The sequence below is a fragment of the Diadema setosum genome, chromosome 8 (genome assembly GCF_964275005.1).
Source record: "Diadema setosum chromosome 8, eeDiaSeto1, whole genome shotgun sequence".
Classification (NCBI taxonomy): Eukaryota; Metazoa; Echinodermata; class Echinoidea; order Diadematoida; family Diadematidae; genus Diadema; species Diadema setosum.
The window spans coordinates 38,189,632-38,214,486 of record NC_092692.1 but is presented as its reverse complement, the minus strand read 5'-3'; the positions used below and the strand labels follow the sequence as shown (position 1 = coordinate 38,214,486).

Sequence of the window (24,855 nt, the reverse complement as noted above, 5' to 3'; positions counted from 1 at the left end):
CACACACACACACACAATAAATATGCCAGATTGTAACAATTGTAAACAACAAGATCTAGGAATTAATGAATGACTTGTCGCAACGATGTTATTAAAGACAAATAACAACAAAAACAGTGACACATAGAAACCTAAATGATGATGCATGAAGTTTACAGGATTGGATCACTGTTTCCTTTCTGATTTCATCTTTTCATCTTTTTTTTTTTTTTTTTTTTTTTTTTTATAGAGGGGAAAAATGAAGGATGCAAAATGTTACGAGTACGGCCTACAGGATATTGATATAGGGCCTAATGGAGTATTGTCTGAAACAACATTTCCTTCTGAATGAAAATACGTGCATAAGAGAGAAAAAGAGAGACAGAAAACAATACACTTATATAAGCCAAAAACCAAGTATTTAGAGGTTTGGTATATAGTCATAGCACTGTGCAAGTTAAAAAGAATTCCATTGTTGGATTTGGGAAATGAAGATTTCTGCATCATAGGAAAACTACTGTATAGACTATAACAGACTCATGTAAATTCATGGATATTTCATTGTAAATTCTGTTTATTAACCAATCGTAATGGCAGAGTAGAGATGCTGCTAGTCATGGCAAATGAGTTTAAAATCCAAACACAGCAGTCTCACTAGGCTTATATAGCGATTGTCATGCTACCTAGTATGATTTCAGAAGGTTTCATCTGAAAGGAAAGAAATCTTTCAAAGCTAGTTGTTTGTGGAATACCCATAAATTCATCTCAGTTCACATGACTTTTGTTCAACTGATTCCAAGAGATTAATGAACAAAAACCAGAAAAGAAAATTCAAAGGTTTCCGGCAGTGTCACCATGAAAATATGAGTGCTTTGCTTTCCAGCAAAATTCATGCATTCTAAAAATGATTTCACATTATACAACAGGCATGACTGTCAATTTAAGACGGCTACATCAGGGGGCCAATCTTTGCCTGTACATCATCAAAATGACATATAGAAGCCATTCTTTGGCTTAAAAATACCTCCCTGGTTCATATCACGCTAGCTTCCTTCATCTACTAACTAACACAAGATGCACAGTGCATGGGCTGCTCAACATCCTTTTTCTTTAGCACAATACACATAAAAATGACATTAGAACACATCCTTTCTTTTTTTTTTTTACACACAAGCTGGCTTTTGTCACTAAAATGACACATTTGCCCACTCCCTCATTAACACATAAACGTGGCTTTCATCACTAAAATGACACATATACCCATCCTCTCTTTCAAACACGATCTTGCTTTCATCAAAATATGCCTGAAAGTCAGCATACAGAGTGTCTGGTCTACAAAGCCCTGACATTTCTCACACAATGGCCTTCTTGCACAGCAAATTTCAGGCACTTCAAAGTTGAGTTTTCTGGGTAGGACACTGAAAAAGTGTCATTATAAACTCACTTGTATAAAGAAGTGTACTGAATTGAGTAAGTGGGCGTGAAATGGAATGAATACAAGGGTTAAAGTGAGTTAGATAGGCAAGATAGGGGCATGATTATATCTATTTGTAATGCTGACTAATGGCATGATAGATTTGTGCTGATTAAATATGTAGATTATTTGATACTTTATGAAAAATATACAATATCTCTATTTGGCACTTTGAGTTGTGACTTCTTTTTCATTCTAAAATATCTTTCATCAACACTTTGCGTATAAGAGCAAAGTATCACAAGGCTTTTCAAAAATATCATTACTCATAACTACTTTCTGTATATAATTTAAAAAAAAAAAGACAAAGGCATCACTTCTATAAAGGCTTCTATTGAATGATAGAAATTCATGATTCTCATGATACACCTATATGCACTTCACTATAAAGACTGTAAACAAAAATCAACAAGTTGGGGGTAAGTAGCCAAGGCTGATTTATCAAACACAGAAGCAGAAATTGTGTCAAAGCAGTCAGAATATTACTCCCTTCCATTTCAGACTGTAGCAATTTGGTAAATGTCAGTACATAATCTAGTCACTTAAATTCAACAGAGAAGATACGAGCAGAGGACACAGACCCAAAAATGTACATTTCACAAAGACATCATTCAATTCATTCATTTCAAAGCTATTTTTATTTCATTTTCCCCTCTTAAAAGCTATCACTACCTGCATTTCATGTTCTGGAGACTGATTTCCACCTGCCACCATCTCATACAGCCTGCAATTATACAGGAACATGATTTTAAGTGTCGTCAGGTATATAATGTAACCTTGGCTGTCTGTGTCAAAGCTGCAGCATTGATAGACTCTTTGCACTGGTAGCATCATACCCCATAGAGGCATCGTGAGAGCCACGGTCTTTGATAGCTGCCATGATGAGGCAAGTTTGAAATGACTCTTCAACACAGACATGACACAATGTCTCCTACACTTCACATTTTCCCTGACTGAGGTAAAAAAACAAACAAAACAAACATGTTGGACACACCCCTCTCATAATTCATCTCTCCTTACATAAGTCAGCCAAAGCTTTTAGTACATCATTTTTTATAGATTCACTGACTCTAAACCACAATGCCTCACAGCAACATCAATTGCATGTGAGAATGCAATTAATTAATAAAATTTTGATCACAATGACTCTACACACGTATGTCGGAGAAAGCATCTAAATCTACGCACAGAGCCAACACGGAAGCACTACTAACAAAAGCCTCTTTCAAGGACAGTGCTGCATCCACACGGTTTGCTCTGCAAAGGCCCAAGAGAAACAGAGCTATTGTCATTTGAGAATGGGAAGGATGCTCGCACCTGTCAGCTTCTCAACTAATCATATTGACACAGCTCATGATTTGTATCCCATTGAAGGCCATTCCCCAAGAATTCTCAGATAGGTCTCTATGGGAAATGTGTTATGGCAAAATATTAAGTAGTCCTCAAAAGGTTAAAAAATATATTCACTTTGATCGTGGCTGTTGCAGTAGCTTTAAAATTGCACAGACCCCTTAGGAGACGACTTCATCATCGATGGAGAACCATCAAATTTTTGCGACTTTTTTTTAGAATCGAAGGAAATCTAGCGATGAAGCACACATTAACCCTTTCACACTCGCCGCTTCAAAGCGCCATTAAAGCTGTTGGCAACATGTGCTGATGACAATAATGGCTCAATTTAAAAGAACTTCATGTGGTCTACACTCTCAAGCATGGCTTCAGTGGCGGGCAGTCCCTGACCACTGGCCCAGTAGTGCTGGCAGGCTAGGGGCAGTGTGGTGTGGGTCATCGCAAGGTCAAAGCAGTGCTGGTCAAAGAAGTAGCGTAGGTCAGTGTCAAGGGCGTGCTCCAAGAAACGGCGAAACACCAGTATGTGGCTGTTACAAAGACAAATTAAAAACGAAAGGAAGAAAGAAAGAGAAATAAAGAAATCATGATTATTATATTAGAGTACCAGTGATTTCTACTCTTTGCTACAGAATATGGAAATAGCATAAGTATGACAAAAAGAGAAATCGAAACAGTTCTGTAAATAATTGAACAGGAAGAGGGGAGGTGAAGGATCATTTCTCACACACTTCAAAAACAATGATCCTCTTTATAATCCACAAAATTACTGCATAGCTTCATTTATATTTCATACACACAAGAAAGGCAGCAGCACCTAATAGTGCTGAAGTGAATATTTGACATAGAAGCTGTGTAAGAGTAATATTTCCACATTAAAATTTTTCATAGCATCCATTTGAAACTAAAATATTGTGGTTATCATCACATATCCTCACAAGTCCAATCTATGGCTTTTTCTTGTTTTTAGCTTAAATCAATGGGATCCAAACGAAGTTTAACAACACGATGTTCTTTTCTACTCAATTCTATTTTCGTCTCACATAAGCAGTAGCATAATGATGCCATTAAAAGATCTTTCAGTGATTCTTCCTATGGCTGTTTCACTTGAAAAGGACACCAAATGCCAACTCACAATTCTGCCCCAACACAAATAATTATTGAATGCAGTAGTTAGAGAGCCATAAACACTAAGGGGGGGGGGGGGGGCGGGCGGCTCAGAAATGGATAATTCTATTGCATGTCACCCTTACCTTGTAGGAGCAGTCCAGTCTGTGAGGAAATCCTCAACAAAGTGATGAAGGGCATCTGGTCGGGGCAGTGTCTCTGTCTTCCTGCGATTTTGCATGTCTTCCACTGCATGGATGAGGGAGGATAGAGTCCCGTGAAAAACGGTAGTCTATGATTTTTAAGAATGATCTCAGTGAGTATAAATCATCTTTATTCCATAAGACCAAAGAAAAGATATTTCAGGTCTGTCTTCATATATCTCACAATGTTCACCTTAGTATTAAAAAAATAAAGAAAATTAGACCCAGAAATTCTGCATCAAATTTACAATTCCTCACACAATACACCCAAGGAAAACCCTTCCATAATGAGTTTCTGAATTTTTCTTAGATGTCATCTACTGATAATGTTGCAAAATTATTTTTTTTTTTAAAAACTTGAATTTGAATATTAGCACGTTGAGGACGGGATGATTTTGCTACACCATGCATTTCCCATAGACCCTTGCCCGAGTATACTCGGGACTCATCCTCAACGGGATAATACAGTCATACAGTTATCATTCCTCATTGTTTGAAATAAACAGCTTGACAATGGGGAAACTTGAGAAGGATAAACAGTACTACATATATTCATACTCAACCACACTTCTACCTCGGGATCACACTTTATCTATCCCACAGACACCTGCTAAAAGACACCTGAGACTATTACTCTAGTCTTCAAGAGGATAAGATCACTATATCATGTAATTTTCATTGATGAACAGGCATATATATTGTAGTAAAGGTACAGGTTTGTATACCACAGGTTATATCATATATATCAGGGCCCAACAATAGTAGTGGCCTTGTGGCCCGAGGCCACTAAAAATTGATGTTCGGCCACCAAATTTCTTTTGGTGGCGCGAGCAGGCAGCTAAAATTCACAATGAAATTCTATATTTCCTTCTATTTTGGGCAACAACACTTCTTTTTTGGGCTACACTGTAAGTAGATTGGTTGCATGGTGACACAACATAGTGACAATCACTCCATTGTTATTTTCACCAAGGACTTAGGGCTAGGGTTAAGGTTGTGATAAGGTTTTAGGTTTAGTTTGTTGGAAGGATTTATAGGATTTGTGTTAGGGTTATGTTTGTGAGTAGAACTTGTTTGGCTCAGCATGCAGATATTTTTATGGGAGCATTTGTCACAGGAGCAAATGTCATGGAACCTGGTTGCATATCAGGGCAGAACATGGTTTTGTTGAGCAATATCCAATGTTAGGCTAGTACAGAAAGGGTCAACACCGGTCCCACCTGTTGGGAGTTGCTTGTAGTAGTAAATGACGGGGTGTAGGAAGTTTGAGAGGTGTGCCTCCTCGGGGTCCCCCACTGCCCGGTCTTGCCTGAAGATGTCCTTTCCTGCACCTGGTTGCCATGGTTACGGTGGAGAGATAAATTGAAAATGATATGTTGCGAAGTTGGTCCCTTTTATACTTGGCCCTTCAAATTGCCAAAACATTCTAAAGGAGAGATGGCTAGACTTTGGCAGGTATGGGTACTCCAAGATTTGTTAGGACAATCACAAAATGTTTTCAGAATGCACTTTTAGTCAGATGTTTGTTAAAGGATAAGTTCACCTTAATATATTAGTGGATTGAGTGAATGCAGCACTATTAGTATAACACATCAGTGAAAGCTTGAGGAAAATTGGACAATTTGTTCAAAAGTTATGAATTTTTGAAGTTTTAATGGTGCCATCGCTGGATGAGAAGACTGCAACAGTTTGTGATGTCACATGCATAGAACAATATAAAGGAAATATATTATCGAAAAAAATTTAAATTTCTTCACTTTTCTCGCACAATAAATGAGCACCTGACTTTCCTCTTTCAGAAGGCAGTGGGAATAACATTATTGACATCTGTTAGCTACAGAAGTATAACAAAACAAGGCACTGAATACAATCAGAAATGATGTAAACTTATAAATATGAAGTTGATAATGAAAAAAAAATATATATATTAAAACCCATCTCCCTAACTCCCCCCCCCAAAAAAAAAAATCAACAACATTGTTTCAACAGTAAAATTCCCTCACAATGCATGAAAATACAACATGATGCACTAAAATCATCCACATGATGTCACACACATACTACAAGAGGGACCCACATACTACAAGCTCTGTCTTTTTAGTGGGTCCCTCCATTTTTCGCATTTAAAACAACGGTATACATGTATTTTGCTTTGATCACTTATGTTTCTTTCTTGCAATACAATGTATGATTACTTTAGGTCCTCAATTGTTATAATCTTTTTATTTCACTATGTTCTACTTACCTTATTTTCTGTTACAAAATGAAGTGAAACATATGTTTTTTGCTGAAAAATGAAATAAACTTTGAACTTGAACTTGAACATACACACACACAAAAACCCTTACCCGTTAAAAAATTAACCATGGGACACAATATGCCTCTATCATTACCAGTGATATAACTTGAACAGTGCCATCTAGTGAGCGAATCATATACAGTCTCACATATTGTTTTTTGGAACAAGTCTTTACCGATGACAGCTGGCTACAGCTAATTGCACAGAGAATAAGAGACTGGGTTGTCTTTAGAATAGATGAAGGAAAATACTGAGCACTTCTTGCACAAAGACACATCTCAAGGAGTAGACCATTACATGCCAAAGCTCTTGGATATAGAATACATTCATATTCACAATGATGATCATTTGGTGATTCCATTCCATCACGGCACGGGAACAAAAAAAGACACACACAAAAAAATCACTTCAAATCCTGCTCACACCTCTCATCTTACCGGAGTAATTCTTGCCATACTCCATCACCATGACGAGAAGCTCGGTGTGGTTATGACCAGATGCCTGCTGTAACCATGGTAACATGAGAATGGGGAACTCCTCAAGATACTCAAATTCCATGGTATCTCTGAAAGGTGAGACACAGAAAACAACATACACACAGAAAAAAATGACAAATGAAGAATACACACCCATGCTTTTCTACATTACTGCTGGCAGTGCTACATCAACTGGGCTACTTCAGTCCCCTAAGTTTAATATCATAAGAAATATTTAACCCATCTCTTACTTACTGAAACTGAAACTGAAACATAATACATTTCTCCTTCCATTACTTTTACTACAAAAGTGGATATTTTCGTGTGAGTATTTTGTTTTGCACTGGGCCAAGTAAGACAAGTTTCACATGCTTTCAATTCCGTGGAATCAAGACATATGGCAAGCAAAATATTTGTGTGCTTTTATTTTTGTGTTAGTTCCTGGTTGCATGAAATGTGTGAAAATTTCAACTTTTACCGTACTGCCCTCTGGTATAAAGGGGACAAAATTATTCTATACAATGTCCTCACTGCAATTGAATTGAGGTCCTTATGATTTGGGGTGTATCTATTTAAGAATACAATCAGTAATCTCTGGACTAATGTTTGGCATCACCTCAAGGGCTGCCTTATCTACCCTTGCTTAGCTGTAGGACCAGTCAATTCCACGACAGGTGGAGGAGAAGAGGACGGAGAAGAAGATGACCATGATGACAAAATAACAAAGAAAAAGATGACAGCGGCAGAAGACGGAGAAAACCCAAACGATAAAGCAGGGAATAACTTTACTTCTCAAATTTGATTAGCAGTTCTGATCAATGGGAAAATACTGTACACAAAGATCTGTACCATCCGATGTGAAAGACTTGTTACACACAAGAAATTTTGTATAGGAGTTATATAAAAAAAAAAAAGTATAGCAAATTGCGATGCGATATCAGGAAAATTATTCCCTGATACAGTGGAAGTGGAAAAAGAGGCTGAAGAAGAAGAAAACAATGACAACAATATACAAGGTGATGAAGAAGAAAATGAAGAACAGAAAAAAAAATGAGAAGAGAATGAAAACCACAAAGAAGTAGAAGAAGGAGAAGAAGAAGAAGAAGAAGAGGAGGAGAGGAACTAGGAGAAGAAGAAGCAGAAAAGAGGAAGGGGAGAGGAAAAGAATGATAATGGTGATAGGAAAAATTTTACCCCCAAAATATGACTTGACCATCCGAGTATGTATGCCCATGAATTTTTATCATCATGGCTATTCTTGAGACACTGAAGAATTGATCACCATGTTTAATTATGTTGATGAAGGGCAATTTGTCAATCAGTTGCAATAAAAAGATCTTGACAAAATAATCATCAATTTGCATGAATGTGACTTTCAACAGTTTGCCGATGCACTTACTTATGGAGAAGAACTATGTCTCCAAGTACATAGAACATCTGGTACAAGCCCGAAGCCTCATTCAAACGTCTGACAAAGTGGTCTAGCAGCTCTGTGATTGGGAGCCTCAATGCTGGCCATGCCTCCCTGTGGTAACGCCACTCCAGGAGATAATGCAATGCCCTTGCTGTTTTACGAAAAAAAAAAAAATGAATCCTTCATACAGACTGAAGAGAAAAACTTGTTTAAGGGACACTATACAGGCTTTTTTATACACCACTACAACAGTTCTTTCTGCAGTGATCCAGAGGGGGGCACACCGGGTTTGCGCTCCCTCTTTATTTTTTAATAAAACAATAGAAATAAAAAGGAAAAATGGGGGGTGTGTGCGCCCCCCTTTAATTTTGCAAAGATGCCTCCCCTTTACAAAATTCCTGGATCCGCCCCTGTTTCTGTATCAGTTGTTTCAAATAAACTGCAAAGCTTATGCGATATAATTTATTTTATCCAAACACAGAAATAAAGTTACTATAACCTGGTATTGAAGATTCTTTTCAAATGAAGTCCATATTGAAGGTACAATCTTTCGTAAGAAAAAGAAAATGAAACGTGGCATATGAGACGGTGGGGGAGGGGAGGGGGAGCCTCATTAATAAAATTAATTCGATTATAAATGCGGTCATTGCATCATCAGAAGGGATTGGCACTATAACTCTTTCGTAGGCAGTCTTCTTCAGTTGCACATTCAATTGTCCAGAGCAAAAGTCAACCACAACCTCTCCTCATGCTTGGCTGGACATGCAGTTTTGATTCACAAGGACAAAACAAACATAACATGGGGGAGGGAGAAATGACAGTCAAGGGCCCTTGGCCTGCAGCTACTTACTTGTGTATCTAAAGCCGTGAATGAAACCCCCGGCGGATTTCTTGAAGTCGATGGAGTGTGAGTTGGTTCCTGCGAAAAACATTCCCGGAATTCCCGCGGCTTCGTAGTTTGCCTTCACGTGTGGGAATTTCTTTGTTTTTTTTGTTTGCCCTTGTTCAGGTTTTGAGGTGCTGCATACAAAAACACAAATACACATACAAACAAAATGATGTGAACGCATGCACAATGAGATTCTAGTTTTAAAACACTGGTCTACAAAAAACTGTTTGAAGACCGGACTAGTTTTACGTAAAAATGAGATTGCTTCTCCACTAAATTACAGCAAATCGGAAACCTAAAATTGCTGATTCAAAACAAACATTTTCAGGTGCATTGGGAAAGTGACTCTGGGTTTTGTGGTGCAAGACCACATGTGCACAGGCAATCAAAAACATGTGGAAATCAGCCTTGATGATAAGCAAGTTGGACGAACACAATTATGTCATGACCTTACCTTGAGCTTTATAAACAGGGAGGGGCATGTGATTAGCATCTAACAAATAGGCCATGAAATACTAACATTTCACTGACCACATGCTGCGGAAGATTTCAATGGCAGTTCAGTTTAAATTCATAGGGTGCATTTTTACACCAGCCTCCCACCTTGGCATTAAGATATTATTCACTGTATTTCCTTTGTTGTCTTATTCTCAGTTCTGACAGCTTTTTTGGGTTTTCCTTTCTTTTTTTCATCATGAATACCAAGAATCTGAAGGTTCTAAGTTTCATACTACACACGTACATAAATGTTTTACAATGAACGCTACCGTATTAAAGTTAGTTTTACCAATTCCATCATGAAAGCTAATACACATATAAAGACTCACTGAAAAACAGCCCAGAGGCTGATAGTGGGTTTTTTAAAACCGTACTGAAATAAAACAAACGAACGAACAAACAAACACACACAGAGCTCTTTTCAAATCAATAACTACATCATACAATCTAGGAAGCAGTATTGCATGAAGATACTGTAGTTTGATGGCTCTTGTTATCATTTTTCTTCCCTATAAAATCTGAAGTCATTACCACGGTTACTGATAATCAGATGACACAAAAAAGTTTGAAAAGAAATAATCAAACAAAAAAAAGAACATGAGGTGCTCTCGGCTGCCAAATTCTCACTTTTTGAAGATGCTGAAATCGAAAGTGAAGCCGAGGCATCGAATGACCTTGTCGTAGGGGTCCCTCAGGGCAAAGTTGTCCACCTCCAGCGGGTTGTCAAGCGGAATCTGCAACCGACGCCCACCCTCGTCTCCGTCCTCCTCTTCTTCCTCCTCCGCATCTCCTGGGATGAGCTGCAGACGCCCGTCCTGCCGCTTGTACAGCCGAAGCTCGGACATGTCGGCCTCGAGCAGGCCGTCCAGGGACTTCAGCTGGTAGGTGTCCAGGAGACCATTATTAACTGCCCTGAGGAGAGAGGAGAACAAACATCATCCTTCATTAGGCATGGGACCAAGGAGAAACTGCCTCTACTTATCATCTATAATCACCAGAGCATGGGAGCTTTGCATCTTTCATAACTATGTACACTTTTCAAGACGAATCACATAAGCATATCCGGCTGCCAACTGCACAAAAAAATAAATAAAATAAAATAAAAATAAAGTGTCTTCCATGAAATATTAGTTTGACAGATAATGGAAATCCTGCAAAGAGAATGACATAGCACAAATGATACAATAGACTCTACAGAGTTATCTTGATGTTCTGCATTTCTTATTCATTCCTTTGAACATGACTTTGATATCAGCATCTTATATTTTTGCTAGATTTGACATTACATTTCCTGGAAAACTTTCACTTTTGTGACAAAAAAAAAAAAGGAATCACATTACCTATGACATTCTGATGCAAGATCCTCAATGACTTTTTTAGTTCTTTTTTACTAATTTTTCATCACACTGAATAGTAAAAGTGAAAGGAAAGCTATGTTGAAAAATTCTCTTTACAGGAAAGAATTCTAAGTGTGTGTGTTTTTTTTAAAAATCATGATATGCATATAAATATCATAAATGATATTTCTATATCGGAAAAAACCCATCAAACTTTATTTCTAAAACAAGGTCACCAAGACCGTGACAGCAAACTTGGAAATGTCAACACTTTGAAGAAGATTACCGTACCTGAGATCGCCCACATAATGTGTTTCCCAGGCCATCTTCACCCTTGACCTTGCCACTAGGTGAATGAGGTTCGTCGAGCCAAGGATGTGGTCAGCGGTCTCGAAGGCTGAGTTGCCCCGACCGAGTATCAGGACGTTTTTGCCCTCGTAGTCATCGAGGTCAAGGGACATATCCTCATAGCCGTCAGTGTACTCCAGGCCAGCAAAGTTGGGAATGTTTGGCTTGTGCATTCCGGTACATATTATCATCACTCTGAAAACAAAAACAAAAACAAAAGCAGAAGAAAAGAAAGGTAAGAAAGGTTCTTGTTGAAAGACACGAACTACCTACTGTAAAAGTGGGAATTGTTCCAGTGTGAAAATGTTTTATGAATTTCATGCGACCACAAACTAGTGAAGAAATCAAAGCACACAAATATTTTTGCTTACATGTAACACTACTGGTAATCAATTTCTTGATTCTGTGGTATCAAAAACACATAAAATTCATCTTACCCGCCACACGCAAATTACTTTAACACAGGTGTGTTTATACCTACTTTCACAGTATTTTGTCCTTGCTACAGTATATGCTTGCCTATTCACTGTCCTCTTTGACAAGAGGAAAAAGAATGGATGATCTATGTTTAATTGTAAACATTAGATGAAGATTTTGTTTGCTCTTGTAAACCCAGATCCCAGCTTAATGTTTGTTACATACATAACTCATAGAAAACTGTATTTAGGCATATATGCAAGAACCCTTGACAATACAAGGGAAGGTGCATATACCATAATCACATCTGTCCAACAAAAAGAGAGAAGAAACAACAACATATTCACAGCAAACATTTTATTTGAAGAAAGGAGTATGAAGACGTTACCTTCATCTCAAATCACTACACAAGCATTGCATGAAAGCTTCATCAAAATGTACCATCTGCACAACAACATATGTTTCACTTTTCAAAGCACGCCTGTAGCCTCAGGAGCTTGCACCAGAATTGACTTCCCTCTGCGTGTGACAACATTCTTGACACTCTGCAGATCGTGCCATCCTCACACAGAAGATGCCCTTGCATCCTCTAAAGTTTCATCTTGATTTGATTTGATTTGAGCCATCCTTTGTGTCATCCTCACAAAGAAGACGCCCTTGCATCCTCTAAAGTTTCATCTTCTCAAATTCATGCCGAGTTTAACCCGTTGAAGACGAGTCCCAAGTATACTCGAGCAAGTGTCTATGGGAAATGTGTGTTACAGAAAAATCAGCTCGTCCTCAATGGATTTAGACAAGGTGAGTTTTGTCCTTCCCTGTACTGCATGTTAGCAACACACAAACAAGGCTTTAACTCTTTTATTTGCCATGGTGGAAACTCCCTGTGTGCCACGTTATTCTGAGCCACGAAATGGGTCATGCTTTGAGAAAGAATTCTGTTTTTCCAATCTATATAACTTCTACAAATTTCTGTTAAGCTGGACATAATAGTGAGCAAAGTTGAAGAGGAATGCCAAACTTTGCTTTGATATGAATTGTATGACAGATCTATTTCTATTTATTTCTTAATGACCAGTTGCTACATTACTGTAAAGGCATGACTTTTGCACATGAAACCATGAGAGAAACTGAATTTACACGCAAATTTAGTTGGGAACACCACTTGATAGTCAATCACCACAAAGAATGCAAGCTGTATGTAAAAGGAACAAAAGTGCGAGAAAAGCTTTCATTGTACTGCAGGATTAGGCGATTTATCGATCGGTTAAAGCGGATTAGTGTGTCTGAGCGGAATATGCGAAGTTGGCACGCCGTCGACTGAGTGGGACGTGTGAATGTGGCACATACAAGGCTTTAAAAAGAAAAGTCTCCCTTTCATCTTGTTTTTGATACCATTGCCAACTACTCTACATGCATTGAAGGTACTGTTTACCATCGGGAGCAGTGATTTTAAAAATGTTGGAGTTATCACATTTGATGCATATGTGTAAGTCTGTTGTGTCACAAAACATCCTACCATGTAAAAATTTGCAATAAAGCCTAAAATATAAGGAGATTTCAATATTCTTCTAAATAAACTATAACTGTCTATGGTTAATTCTGGAAATCAGTTTTATCATTACTATTGTCCATTTTCTAAATATATATCAACAACACTTAAACAGTGATTATACTGATTACCATTTTGAAAATGGTTGTTTCTAACCCTAACTCACATTTTAGAAACTATTTTGAAGCACTAAAGCTGGGTATTTGTTTCGTCTGCATATATGGTAAATTTAATGCCTTTAACAATGCTTTTTCAAAGAAATAATTCTGAATCTGAGAGCAAACAAGAGACAGGGAATGCCTCCCCTGCCACCTTCTCCTCAATATGTAATATTCCCTCAAGCAAGATTTCCACAGAAAGAAAATTAGATTTCATGACAGGTTGCACTGGAAATGCCATGAAGAAGTGGATAATGTGATCATATACAGTTGTTTGAACTCTTGGGGGTGGGGGGGGGGGGGGTAGGAGAGAGATAGAGGGAGAGAGAAGAGAGAAAGCACAAGTGTGATTATAAAACCTGACTTGAGTGAAAGTTACAGCATAGCAAGCACAAAACAGATTGAGAGAAAAGAAGAAGAGAGTAAGAAAGTGGAAGGGAGAGATAAGGAAAAGGCAAGAACCGTATAAGACACAAAGACAAAACTGCCTACAGGTACAAAATAATACATGCATGTACATGTAAACTGTCCATATACATACTTTAAAGGAATGATTTACCATTTGCAGATAAACCAGAAATCCCACTGTTAAGTATTGATACAAATAGTGAACAATAGTTATAATAAAATGTTTCCAGATCGAACCATCTACAGTTATGGTTTAATAAGAAAAATAGTAATATCTCCTTATATTTTAAGCTTTATTGCAAACATATTATGTGGTAAGAAGTTTTGTGACACAACTGACCTACACATACATGTATACATTAATAAATGGGATATCTCGAACATTTTTAAATCACTGCTCCCTAAAGGTAAACAGCACCTTTAAAGAGAGAGATCAAAGGAGGGGTGAGAATGAGAGAAATACGCAGACTGCCACAGGAAAAAAAATAACAAGAACAAAACAAACAAAGTGATGATTCCTGTGTTGAATAAGAGAGGCATAAACAGAGGTACAGAGATCGTGCTTCCATCTCCCTAGAAATCATAGCATATCAAGTTAACTCATTGAAGAGTAGTCCTGAATATACTCGGGCAGATGTCAATGGAAAATGCGTGTTGTAGCAATATCAGCTCGTCCTCAATGGGTTGAACAACCACCGCAACAAAACAGTTTCAAAATCAGAAATTAAGATAGCAAAACATTAGAACACATCAGAATGGACAGGAAAGCATGATGGTACAGTGTATACTTTTGCTTGAGATGGGGCTTCAGGTTTCAAACTTGTTTTTTTTTTTGTGAGATACAAGTAATGATAAGTGTCTTGGATATATTAAAGGTACTAGCCCACATTTGCAAACCCACGAAAATCAAAACTGCATAAAACAGGTCCAATATGACTTCAAGTACAAGTTATAACAGTAACATACCTCACCTGTTGCTCTTTGTCTATACCATTTGATAAAAGAGAGAAAATCATCGTTTTAAAATCAATTTTCAAACGGGTCAACCCGACCCAAAATCAAATTACGAGCGCAGGCTAGCTACGCACATTAACTTTAATACACATGTATCGCATGCATGTAGTACGTGCGTGGACCGGAGCTAGCGAGCGTTTTTATACGCATGCATACGGTGCATTTTCATTTATTTTTATGAAAGTAATGGACTAATTGGAACGAAATTTTGCACAGGTGTTACTGCAATCATACCCAAACTCCATGCTAACTATGAGACCAACAATTGCTGCAGGTTTACAAATGTGGGCTAATACCTTTAAAGGGGATGGCTAGTAACCGATCAGTGGGAATCAGTGGGAATGCTGAGGGATGACTGTTCCAATCCTTGTGGGATTCATTTAAGAGTACATTATATATCTATTGTTGTGTGAAAATTATTTGCTTCAGAACGGTCTCATATTATGCACGCCAGATATTGAACTCATCACGGTAGGACTACGGCCCTTCTATCTCCCCCGTGAGTTTCCACTGATCTTTGTAACAGTAGTGTACATACAACCACGAGCTGATGTTACTGTAGCGAGCGAATGCTTAGCGGAAAAAGTACAACAACTGGCATCTGGGTCCCCCGATGCCCCCATTCTCATCATGGGCGACTTCAATCAGTGTCGCCTGAAAAATGTATTGCCAACTTACGACCAGTATGTTACAATTCCAACAAGGGACAACAACACACTCGATTTGTGTTACGGGAATGTGAAGAATGCATATACCGCTAAACCATGTCACCAGCTGGGGAAATCTGATCATCTTAACGTACAACTATTGCCGACCTATAAACCGAGACTGAAACGCTGCAGATCGGTTACCAAGCAACGATATGCCTGGACAGATGATGCTACTGAGAAACTCCGTGCTTCGCTTGACTGCACGGATTGGGATGTATTGTTCGATACAGCCGATTCACTGGAAGAGGCCACGGACATAATCTCCAGCTACATTAAGTTCAACGTTGATGCCATCGTGCCCCGAAAGACATTTAAGGTTTACCCAAATAATAAGCCCTGGGTAACAAAGGAACTTAGGGACCTGTTAAAGGAAAAGAATGCTGCATTAACAGGAGGTGATAAAACACGTGTAAAGGTGTTGCAAAAAGATATAAAAAGACAGATTGATAAGTGTAAGCTGTCATATAAAGAGAAGCTGGAAGGAAACTTCAGTGAAAATAACCCGGCTTTTGCATGGAGAACAATGGACATGATCACAGGGTATAAACAGAAGTCGGCTACCGTCGACTTCGAGGTCACACAAACTTTTGTAGATGATTTAAATGATTTCTTTTGCAGATTTGAGGTGGACTTCACCCTGCAGAATGAGGCTATTGTTTGTAGTTTAAGAAATGCATTAACTGAAATGGGTTCTGAAAACTATGTAAACCTCACTGAACACGAGGTTAGGGTTGTGCTTGGTTCAGTGCGTCCTAATAAGGCCCCTGGGCCTGATGGTATCAGCAACAAAATCCTTGCCCTATGTAAGAGTCATTAGACCATGGATCTATTCCCCGCCTATGGAAGATGTCATTAATCAAACCCATCCCAAAGAAAAAGAAGGCATCGGAGTTAAATGACTTCAGACCGATCTCACTTACCTGTAGCGTGATGAAGTGCTTTGAGAAGGTATTACTAAAACATCTTCTTAACTACTCTTCCTCTCAAATCGATCCCATGCAGTTCGCATACAGAGGTAAGAGGGGCGTCGAAGATGCAGTTTTAACATACTTGCACAAAATGTACTCCCACTTGGACAAAAGTAAGACGTATGTAAGATCTACCTTTGCTGACTTCTCTAGTGCATTTAACACTACTGTAACTCACCTTTTGATACAAAAATTGATTTCTTTTAATGTGCCCCCTCAAATTGTCCTTTGGATCCAAGATTTCCTCAGTAATCGACTTCAGAAGGTTATAATGGGTAATGTTCAATCTAGTATGAAAATTTTGAACACAGGAGCACCGCAAGGATGCGTCCTGTCCCCAGTACTTTTTTCATTGTACACCAGTGACTGTCGATGTTCCTCAAACCAGTGTAGCATCATAAAATACGCAGATGATACTGTCATCACAGGTTATCTTGCATCTGATGATATTGAAGCATACACCAGCACAGTTGAAAGTTTTGTAAAATGGTGTGATGATCATTTCCTACTGTTAGATGTGTCGAAAACAAAGGAGTTGATCATAGATCACAGACGTAATGCCACTGAGCATAGGGCAGTTACAATTCACGGGGTAGTAGTGGAACAAGTCCAGGAATACAAGTACTTGGGTACGACCATAAGCAACTCACTAAACTGGTCAAAAAATATTGAATTATTGCAGAAAAAAGCAAATCAGAGGCTTTACTTCGTTAGGACCCTGAAAAAGCTCCATGTGGAAGACAGACTCGTTGCTCTATTCTACAACTCCATCATTGAGAGTGTTCTAACATATAATATTGTGTGTTATTTTGCCCAAGCAACAAAATGTGATTGCAAAATGTGATTGCATTGATAAATGTGATATCTCGAACATTTTTAAATCACTGCTCCCTATCAAAGGTAAACAGCACCTTTAAAGAGAGAGATCAAAGGAGGGGTGAGAATGAGAGAAATACGCAGACTGCCACAGGAAAAAAAAATAACAAGAACAAAACAAAGTGATGATTCCTGTGTTGAATAAGAGAGGCATACTGTAAAAGTGGAAATTTTCACGGTGTTGAAATTTTCGCGCATTTCGCGCAACCAGAAACTAGCGCAAAAATAAAAACACGTGAATATTTTTGCTTGCCATACGTTCCTGTGCGTGATGTCTTGATTCCGCGGAATTAAAAACACGCGAAACTCTTCTGACCCGGCCTAGCGCGAAAAATTAGTCGCGCGAAAATATCCACTTTTACAGTAAACAGGGGTACAGAGATACGTTGTAGTGCTTCCATCTCCCTAGAAATTATAGCATATCAAGTTAACTCATTGAAGACTAGTCCTGAATATACTCGGGCAGATGTCAATGGAAAATGCGTGTTGTAGCAATATCAGCTCGTCCTCAATGGGTTAAACAACCACCGCAACAAAACAGTTTCAAAATCAGAAATTAAGATAGCAAAACATTAGAACACATCAGAATGGACAGGAAAGCATGATGGTACAGTGTATACTTTTGCTTGAAATGGGGCTTCAGGTTTCAAACTTTTTTTTTTTGTGAGATACAAGTAATGATAAGTGTCTTGGATATATTAAAGGTACTAGCCCACATTTGCAAACCCACGAAAATCAAAACTGCATAAAACAGGTCCAATATGACTTCAAGTACAAGTTATAACAGTAACATACCTCACCTGTTGCTCTTTGTCTATACCATTTGATAAAAGAGAGAAAATCATCGTTTTAAAATCAATTTTCAAACCGGGTCAACCCGACCCAAAATCAAATTACGAGCGCAGGCTAGCTACGCACATTAACTTTAATACACATGTATCGCATGCATGTAGTACGTGCGTGGACCGGAGCTAGCGAGCGTTTTTATACGCATGCATACGGTGCATTTTCATTTATTTTTATGAAAGTAATGGACTAATTGGAACGAAATTTTGCACAGGTGTTACTGCAATCATACCCAAACTCCATGCTAACTACAATGTATGAGACCAATTGCTGCAGGTTTACAAATGTGGGCTAATACCTTTAAAGGGGATGGCTAGTAACCGATCAGTGGGAATCTGTGGGAATGCTGAGGGATGACTGTTCCAATCCTTGTGGGATTCATTTAAGAGTACATTATATATCTATTGTTGTGTGAAAATTATTTGCTTCAGAACGGTCTCATATTATGCACGCCAGATATTGAACTCATCACGGTAGGACTACGGTCCTTCTATCTCCCCCGTGAGTTTCCACTGATCTTTGTAACAGTAGTGTACATACAACCACGAGCTGATGTTACTGTAGCGAGCGAATGCTTAGCGGAAAAAGTACAACAACTGGCATCTGGGTCCCCCGATGCCCCCATTCTCATCATGGGCGACTTCAATCAGTGTCGCCTGAAAAATGTATTGCCAACTTACGACCAGTATGTTACAATTCCAACAAGGGACAACAACACACTCGATTTGTGTTACGGGAATGTGAAGAATGCATATACCGCTAAACCATGTCACTAGCTGGGGAGATCTGATCATCTTAACGTACAACTATTGCCGACCTATAAACCGAGACTGAAACGCTGCAGACCGGTTACCAAGCAACGATATGCCTGGACAGATGATGCTACTGAGAAACTCCGTGCTTCGCTTGACTGCACGGATTGGGATGTATTGTTCGATACAGCCGATTCACTGGAAGAGGCCGTGGACATAATCTCCAGCTACATTAAGTTCAACGTTGATGCCATCGTGCCCCGAAAGACATTTAAGGTTTACCCAAATAATAAGCCCTGGGTAACAAAGGAACTTAGGGACCTGTTAAAGGAAAAGAATGCTGCATTAACAGGAGGTGATAAAACATGTGTAAAGGTGTTGCAAAAAGATATAAAAAGACAGATTGATAAGTGTAAGCTGTCATATAAAGAGAAGCTGGAAGGAAACTTCAGTGAAAATAACCCGGCTTTTGCATGGAGAACAATGGACATGATCACAGGGTATAAACAGAAGTCGGCTACCGTCGACTTCGAGGTCACACAAACTTTTGTAGATGATTTAAATGATTTCTTTTGCAGATTTGAGGTGGACTTCACCCTGCAGAATGAGGCTATTGTTTGTAGTTTAAGAAATGCATTAACTGAAATGGGTTCTGAAAACTATGTAAACCTCACTGAACACGAGGTTAGGGTTGTGCTTGGTTCAGTGCGTCCTAATAAGGCCCCTGGGCCTGATGGTATCAGCAACAAAATCCTTGCCCTATGTAAGAGTCATTAGACCATGGATCTATTCCCCGCCTATGGAAGATGTCATTAATCAAACCCATCCCAAAGAAAAAGAAGGCATCGGAGTTAAATGACTTCAGACCGATCTCACTTACCTGTAGCGTGATGAAGTGCTTTGAGAAGGTAGTACTAAAACATCTTCTTAACTACTCTTCCTCTCAAATCGATTCCATGCAGTTCGCATACAGAGGTAAGAGGGGCGTCGAAGATGCAGTTTTAACATACTTGCACAAAATGTACTCCCACTTGGACAAAAGTAAGACGTATGTAAGATCTACCTTTGCTGACTTCTCTAGTGCATTTAACACTATTGTAACTCACCTTTTGATACAAAAATTGATTTCTTTTAATGTGCCCCCTCAAATTATCCTTTGGATCCAAGATTTCCTCAGTAACCGACTTCAGAAGGTTATAATGGGTAATGTTCAATCTAGTATGAAAATTTTGAACACAGGAGCACCGCAAGGATGCGTCCTGTCCCCAGTACTTTTTTCATTGTACACCAGTGACTGTCGATGTTCCTCAACCCAGTGTAGCATCATAAAATACGCAGATGATACTGTCATCACAGGTTATCTTGCATCTGATGATATTGAAGCATACACCAGCACAGTTGAAAGTTTTGTAAAATGGTGTGATGATCATTTCCTACTGTTAAATGTGTCAAAAACAAAGGAGTTGATCATAGATCACAGACGTAATGCCACTGAGCATAGGGCAGTTACAATTCACGGGGTAGTAGTGGAACAAGTCCAGGAATACAAGTACTTGGGTACGACCATAAGCAACTCACTAAACTGGTCAAAAAATATTGAATTATTGCAGAAAAAAGCAAATCAGAGGCTTTACTTCGTTAGGACCCTGAAAAAGCTCCATGCGGAAGACAGACTCGTTGCTCTATTCTACAACTCCATCATTGAGAGTGTTCTAACTTATAATATTGTGTGTTATTTTGCCCAAGCAACAAAATGTGATTTGAAGAAGCTAAATCGTCCCAGAAAAATAGTCCAACGCTTATTAGGGCTAGACTTCCCATCCCCCGATTATGTCTATCAAGAGAGAGTTGCTTCCATACTGCGGAAGATTATGCAGGACCCCACCCACCCACTCAACGAAAATTTTACCTTCAACCGTTCAGGTATTCGCCTGTGTGTTCCACGTACTCAGAAAACCTGTTTCAGGCAGTCGTTCATCCCTAACGCCATACATCTCTACAATGCGCAAGTCCGAAGGTCTGTGTTACACCCGTCATGAATACCTTACCCAGATATCAATTGATTGTAATAATTATGGATAATCTCATTTTTCTTTTGGTGTATCAGATGTAACATTGATGTAAAATTACATTGATGACGTAATTCTGAAATATTTGTGTGTAAGAAGAATTTACTCACACAAACACACACACACACGCGCGCACCCATACACACACTCACACATACAAAATACATACCACCCTTACTCACACTATATCTCATACTCTCAAATGCTATTGCACACACATACATCTCACCATATATATATATATTTTTGTAACTTAAACTCATATGTTGTAATTAAAGATCATTATATTGTTTTTTTTTTCTTTAAACGAAAACATTAATGAGCAATTATTGAAAGTTTTCTTTTCATGACTTATATGATACAGAACTTTTTGACCAAAATTGATTTACAAGACAGTTGTATATTATCCAGACTTGGTCTATTTCATATGCTATCCTTATGTATACATGCACATTGGGCAAGCAGAATTATATGTTATGCAATATGTACCTTTGAACTATGATGAATTTGTCAATTTGTAATATGTAATTGTAATTTTTTGTCTTGTTCACTATGTGGACTACATGCATGTTAAAAACCAGTGAAAAGAGAATTTCCTGTATGGACAATAAAGTAATTCATTCATTCATTCATTCATATTCAAGTAATGTGCAGATTAATGCCCAGTCACTGACCAAGCATGCTAACCTGGAAACATTAAACTGCACATTACTTGAATATGAGACCATTCTGAAGCAAATAATTTTCACACAATAGATATATGAATCCCACAAGGATTGGAACAATCATCCTCCAGCATTCCCACTGATCAGTTACTAGCCATCCCCTTTAAAGAGCATACAATTCTAAGAGGAATTTAAAATTTATTTGATGAAAATTGGTTTTGAAATGGATGAGATATCCAGGAATGAAAGGTGGGACCTACCTTTTATTAGGACCACTTTGTTTTACTTCTGTCTTTCTTTCTTTTTTGATATCTCAATCATTTCAAAACCAATTTTCATCACATAAACTTTGAATTCCTCTAGAATTGTATGTTCTTTAACATTTCATGGAGTAGTTTCTAAGTATCCCACAACAAGTTAAAAGCTGAATCCTCACCTCAACCAACACTATACCATCCCTTTTAAGGAAGGAGGACTTGATTGCACACAGCAATCATTCTTTGATATCCCTCATGGAGCTTCTTGATCCCACACAGTGTACATCCATTGCAAATTAGTTTTTCCATACTGTCTCTCCATCTATTAGCGCAGTTTCCTGCTTCCTTCGTGATGAATTACCCCACTCACTTTGTATGAAATGTTTTATTCATTGGAATATTCTGAAGTGGAACAGCAACCAAAGCAAATAAAATAGAATAAAAAGATAGGGAAGCCAAATCCTGGGTTCATACACATTAGAAGTCAATTTAAATTCACACTAAGGTCCATGGAGCACACACAGATAACCCTGGAGCTATGAAATCAACATGAAAAGGGCAGATAAAACATTATGTTCAGAAGAGACGGGGAAAAAAGTATATCAAATGGCAGACAGGGGTCACAATCTAAATATAGCCTGAACTTTGCAGATATACGTAACTCGCTCCGAATGCGCTTCGCACATGATGCAAACTGTGCAAAAATGCAATAAATATGTGAATTTGCTCGCGCTGCTCAATTTAGCTTAAACGGCAGTCCGGCATCTCCAGCTGCAGGCTCAGGCTTGGGCTGGGCGAACAATGGCGATTTAGAGGAGCACAGCGGGAGATCGGACCTTACACACAGGCGACATATTAAAGCAGGAAGCAAATTTGTTGTAATCAATGTGGCTACAACCAGACGCACTATTGACATAATAAAGAGGGCCAGAGAAAGAGAGAACGCTCTGGGAAAGAAAAAAAAAAAAAAGGCAAGACAACGCAGAGACAGGAAAAAGGCAGAGGAGTGGACAAAGGAAGGTTTGCCTTTATGCAACAATTGATATAGCGAGTAAAAAGAGATCTTGATGGAGAAAGCCATCAATGGCACAACAGTTAAAAGTACAAGTGAATAACTCAAATAGGTATTTTGTTTTTAAATCTTGTGTTTTAAGTATTGTATGCATCTGAAAATAAACCCTTTCATGAGATTAGTTGAGTGTATGAGGTCAAAACATACAGAGTGCTGAATGTGGTCACAGCATTTTAGACAGAAGCTAACACAAATCAAGCTTTTTTTTTCCAATTCAAATAATTAAAAAAAACCACCTCATTTTACTGAATAATCTGAGGAATATGTAAATTGATTTTCCTCATGAAATATATAATATGTTGGCTGTACACCTGTAAGCTGTTTTTAGTGGTATGCTAGTATCTGATGGACATCTCAGTGTGGCATTGTCTGTGATATGCCTATGACATCACCTGTGAACTACCTACCAGTACTTAAAGTGTTCCAATACCCTGGAAATTAAATTTGTGTACAGCTAGAATTCATTAGAAAAACAGCCGTAATTCAAGGATAGCCCTTGAAAGTATACATGTTTCCATAAATTAGATCATAACTCTATGTAAACAATTTGGCACTTGTGCTCCACATGTTTAAGTTCTGCCCCGTAAGCACCATTACTGATGTGTGCATGTTTTAGCTATGAGCGTATCGATACGTTTTTACAAATCACATTGAGATTCCATGTCAATCTGTTAGCTGATCACACACACGCATTGCATATCAGTATTGTTCAAGACATGTTTGGAAAAAAATATTGTTAGTACAGTCATTAAATTGAAAGAATCTGGCAATCGGCTAGTCTATTTCAAGTTGGTTTTGTTTTTGTCTACTCTTTAAAATTTACATTTAAACCCCAATAAATAAAAATCAGAGACAAAGAATTCTAATATTGTGCAGAGGGCATGCCTCAAGTACTGTAAAAGTGGAAATTTTCGCGCATTTCGCGCAGCCAGAGCCTAGCGCGAAAATAAAAGCACGCAAATTTTTTTGCATGCCATATGTCCCAGTAGTTGGTGCCTTGATTCTGTGGAATTAAAAACATGCAAAACTCTTTACCCGGCCAAGCGCGAAAAATTAGTCGCGCAAAAATATCTACTTTTACAGTATATTCTACAAATAGCAAATATGATATCCTCAGGGTATTGGTATACTTATCATTCTCACCAAAAACACTTTATGATATCTTTGTAGCCATATGAAATACAAAACCTGTCAGAACATGACATGACAGTATATAAAGTATGCGTACATGTGAGTATTCAAATCCATCTACATCAAGACCCGTAGCATACAATAGGCTATTAGAGCACAATGGTAGCAACTACAAACTAAATATTCCTCGAAGTTGTGAATCACAAACTGTAAAGGCATAATCTACCTTTTGCAGATGAAACAAAAACCAATCTTTAGTGCTTTAAAATAGTTTTGGAAATGTGAGTTAGGGATAGAAACAAGCAATGTAAAAATTTGAATCAATATGATTAAGGTTAAGTATTGTTAAATTTACAAAATGTGAACAATACAGGCCCATAAATAGGATTTTTATGGGGGGGGGGGTTCAGAATTGGAAATAGTGGACCTTTCTGAGGGAGTTAAGCAACCAAGCGGGATAGGGTCTCACTCTGGGAGGGGTATATTTTTTGTTCACCTGAGCCCCCCCCCCCCCCCCCCCCACTAGTTACCGGCCTGACAATAGTTATAACTGTTGAAAGTCGCCTGATTTCCCAATATAGAACCTTTGTTA

At 38.3% G+C, this 24,855-nt stretch overlaps 1 protein-coding gene across 1 annotated transcript in view; it reads right to left on the bottom strand.

Annotated features, from left to right (window-relative positions):
• Positions 1-3,063: 3,063 nt before the first annotated feature.
• Positions 3,064-24,855, bottom strand: part of LOC140231655 (FAD-dependent oxidoreductase domain-containing protein 2-like) — a 44,405-nt gene continuing 22,613 nt past the window's right edge. The window contains exons 4-11 of the mRNA XM_072311808.1: positions 11,315-11,566; positions 10,314-10,598; positions 9,150-9,319; positions 8,285-8,450; positions 6,847-6,974; positions 5,331-5,441; positions 4,054-4,156; positions 3,064-3,330 (exon numbers count right to left, since the gene is read on the bottom strand). Coding sequence (XP_072167909.1) covers positions 3,132-3,330; positions 4,054-4,156; positions 5,331-5,441; positions 6,847-6,974; positions 8,285-8,450; positions 9,150-9,319; positions 10,314-10,598; positions 11,315-11,566 — 1,414 coding nt within the window. The 3' untranslated portion in view covers positions 3,064-3,131. The remainder of the gene's footprint in view (positions 3,331-4,053; positions 4,157-5,330; positions 5,442-6,846; positions 6,975-8,284; positions 8,451-9,149; positions 9,320-10,313; positions 10,599-11,314; positions 11,567-24,855) is intronic.